The sequence below is a fragment of the Penaeus vannamei genome, chromosome 24 (genome assembly GCF_042767895.1).
Source record: "Penaeus vannamei isolate JL-2024 chromosome 24, ASM4276789v1, whole genome shotgun sequence".
Taxonomy (NCBI): Eukaryota; Metazoa; Arthropoda; class Malacostraca; order Decapoda; family Penaeidae; genus Penaeus; species Penaeus vannamei.
The window spans coordinates 6,259,981-6,262,734 of NC_091572.1; the positions used below are offsets into that span (position 1 = coordinate 6,259,981).

Sequence of the window (2,754 nt, forward strand, 5' to 3'; positions counted from 1 at the left end):
AACTTACAAAGTTCAGAAGAAGGAGTTACTTAATTGTATACCAATGAGTATTTCTTAATATTTTTTAATGAACAGTTTATAAAATCTTTCTAAAATCTTATACTATCTAGTTTATATTGTTTAATGACATAAGCTTATACAGGATGTAATATGCAATCTTCAAACTTATAATTTGCTAACTTATTTACTTTTCCACAGCTGATGCAGGAATTTAAAATTGCTCATAAGAAAATGTTTGTTAGCAAAGAGAACTTGAGGGACATTTCTAGTGAGGAAGATAAGGAAAAGAAAGAGACAAAACCAGAAGCAAAACCAGTCAACCACGTAAAAGTCACCGAAACGCCCCCAGTCCTAAGGGAGTTTACCTCAAAAATCATCAGCAACAGCACCGTCAACAAGACGCCCCTCAGAGCAATGAACAACGTCTCAAAAACACCGAGCATGATGAATGGCCCCAGCAAGCCTAATTTTGTTATAAGAGAAGCAAACAGTAATGTCAGTAGCAAGACTTCCATTGTGAATACATACAGCTCCAACGTTAAAACGAGCCTGCCATCCTCGTCTCCATCAACAAACCAGGTATCCCCTTCCTCTATACCTTTGCCTCCCCCTCCTCCCCCACCTCCTCCTCTCCACCACCACAAGTCTCAACCTCCCGTCGTTCCTGCCAAACCCAACCCCAAAACAAGTGTAAATAGCCCTCACACCCAACCTATATCTTCCTCTACCTCCAGTCACAGTATTTCTAGGCCTAAATCTTTGGCCATGTCAAACTCTGGCCTCGGCCACTCTCCTCATCAGTCCCGTTCACCAGCGTCAGGAGTCCCGCCCCCCCCGCCCCCAATGCCTGGGATGTGCACCCCGCTTCCCCCTGCTGTGAGTTTTAATCAAGTTTGTCTTAGCGTGCACCAGTTTTGCTTGTGCTGAGTTTGTATCTTGTCAGAATACCATTTTAACTCTATAATTTTGTAATGTGCTGACTTTGGTAAACCATACACAGAGCTCATTACAAATATTATAAGTTAAAAAGCTAATTGCAGAATGAAGGTGTTCTGAGAGAAATACAGATTTTCATAAGCAAAAGATAGCTTCTGCATGCTCACCAAATGCACTCACGACGCCCAGACTTAAAACAAGACTGCCCAACTGCTCTACAAAGATCCACCCCCACAAAATATTTGTTGGTCAAGATTTTTTCTTTAGACACTAATCTGTATCCCATTTCATTAGGAAATCCGTAGGTTATACCATTTCCTGTATGAGTAATTCTAAATCCTTTTCCCTGTCTTTGAATGTCTAAATGAGATGTATAAATTACAAGCAGTTGATTCCATAGTCATCTGTTATAAACACTTCTCTTGATATCTTGGACTCAAGTTCAACCAAACTGATTCTTTTTGTTTTGTTCTGTTTTTTACCTCAGAAAACAGTGGCTTTTCAAATTCATTATTACAGTAATATTCTCCATTTACTACTGTAGAATATTGTTGTACCTTCTAGACATACATAGGCAATATTTTTGCATTCATGCAAGATTTTAAGTTCTGAGCCATTTAACAAGACAAATCTGTAAAACCTTTGACCAGACTTTCTTATTTTCATGATACAGCAATAATCAGAGAGATCAAGTTTTTGCTTCAGCTTAAAAGAAAATGCATACTTTATTGCAATATTTTACTTTGCTTGAATGATAAATGTTATTGAAATACTACTATAAAATTACAAACATTTTCACATATAAGAAGAACATAACCAGTAATATATAAATTGATCTTCCCCCTAACTTTAGCAGCAGACTGAGCAGCTCGGAGGCATCACCACAAAGCAGTCAATTTCAGCAGTGTCAACACCCACGAAATCTCCACTACGTCCTCATGGAGGAGTTGTGTTAGATGAGTTCAAACCAGGAGAAAAAAACTCCTTAAAGGTGAAGCCACCAAACACTTACTTTGACGCAGGAAAGCAAACCCCCGGAAAACCTCTTGTCTCTATTGGTGCATATCCATCACCTAACCACAGACCGCCACCAGTCAAAATGGACTTCCTCTCGCCCAGTGCCAATGGGGAACAGATTGCAGGTGCAGCTAAAAATTCCAGCACCCCTGTGAAGGTAAAGCTACAGAGTGAACTTGAATCAACCCTGAGTAGGTCGAACCTCCGTCAGCGTTTCGCTGCTCAGGAACTCCCCCCAGATCCTCCCTCCGAAGTTTCTGGTACTAAGCAAGAATCTACGTCCGCAAGTTACACCACGACTACCATTACCAATAACAACACCAGTCCCAATGCTTCATTATCAAGTAAATACCGGACATTAGTTCAAGATGGTCCTTCTGCCACCATTATCATGAAAGGTTAGTAGAAAAAAAAAATATGTGTGCTTTTTCCATGTTTCATTGTTTTGTTAAATTATGCTTGAAATGCTTATTATTATATTATATTACTAGATACTGGGAAAGTTAGGAGCAGTGCTACTTCATATTTAGCAGATAAGAATTTTTGCAGTAATTATCAGTTACTGTATTGATTACAGTTTAATTGTTTGTCAAAACCTTTACCATATGAGTCAGAGATCATAAAAGATACTCTGAGTGACAATGTTTATTGATAATTAAAGAGAACAGGGAAACGTATTTACCAGGGAATTCTTTACAGCATTTGAAATTGCCTACAAATAATTTTGACGGCTTGAAATTAAATGTAGAAGGAAAAGAGAGACAGAATGACAACTAACCCGAAATAAGAACAAAGACTGCA

General features: G+C 38.7%; 2 protein-coding genes across 5 annotated transcripts in view; one reads left to right on the forward strand and one right to left on the reverse strand.

Moving 5' to 3' along the window:
* LOC138866106 (uncharacterized) overlaps positions 1 to 2,675 on the forward strand; it is a 22,015-nt gene extending 19,340 nt beyond the window's left edge. The window contains exons 11-12 of the mRNA XM_070138018.1: positions 199 to 876; positions 1,790 to 2,675. Of these exons, the coding sequence (XP_069994119.1) occupies positions 199 to 876; positions 1,790 to 2,356 (1,245 nt within the window). The 3' untranslated portion in view covers positions 2,357 to 2,675. The remainder of the gene's footprint in view (positions 1 to 198; positions 877 to 1,789) is intronic.
* LOC113826247 (harmonin) overlaps positions 1 to 2,754 on the reverse strand; it is a 208,498-nt gene that overhangs the window by 137,109 nt on the left and 68,635 nt on the right. The window lies entirely within an intron of this gene.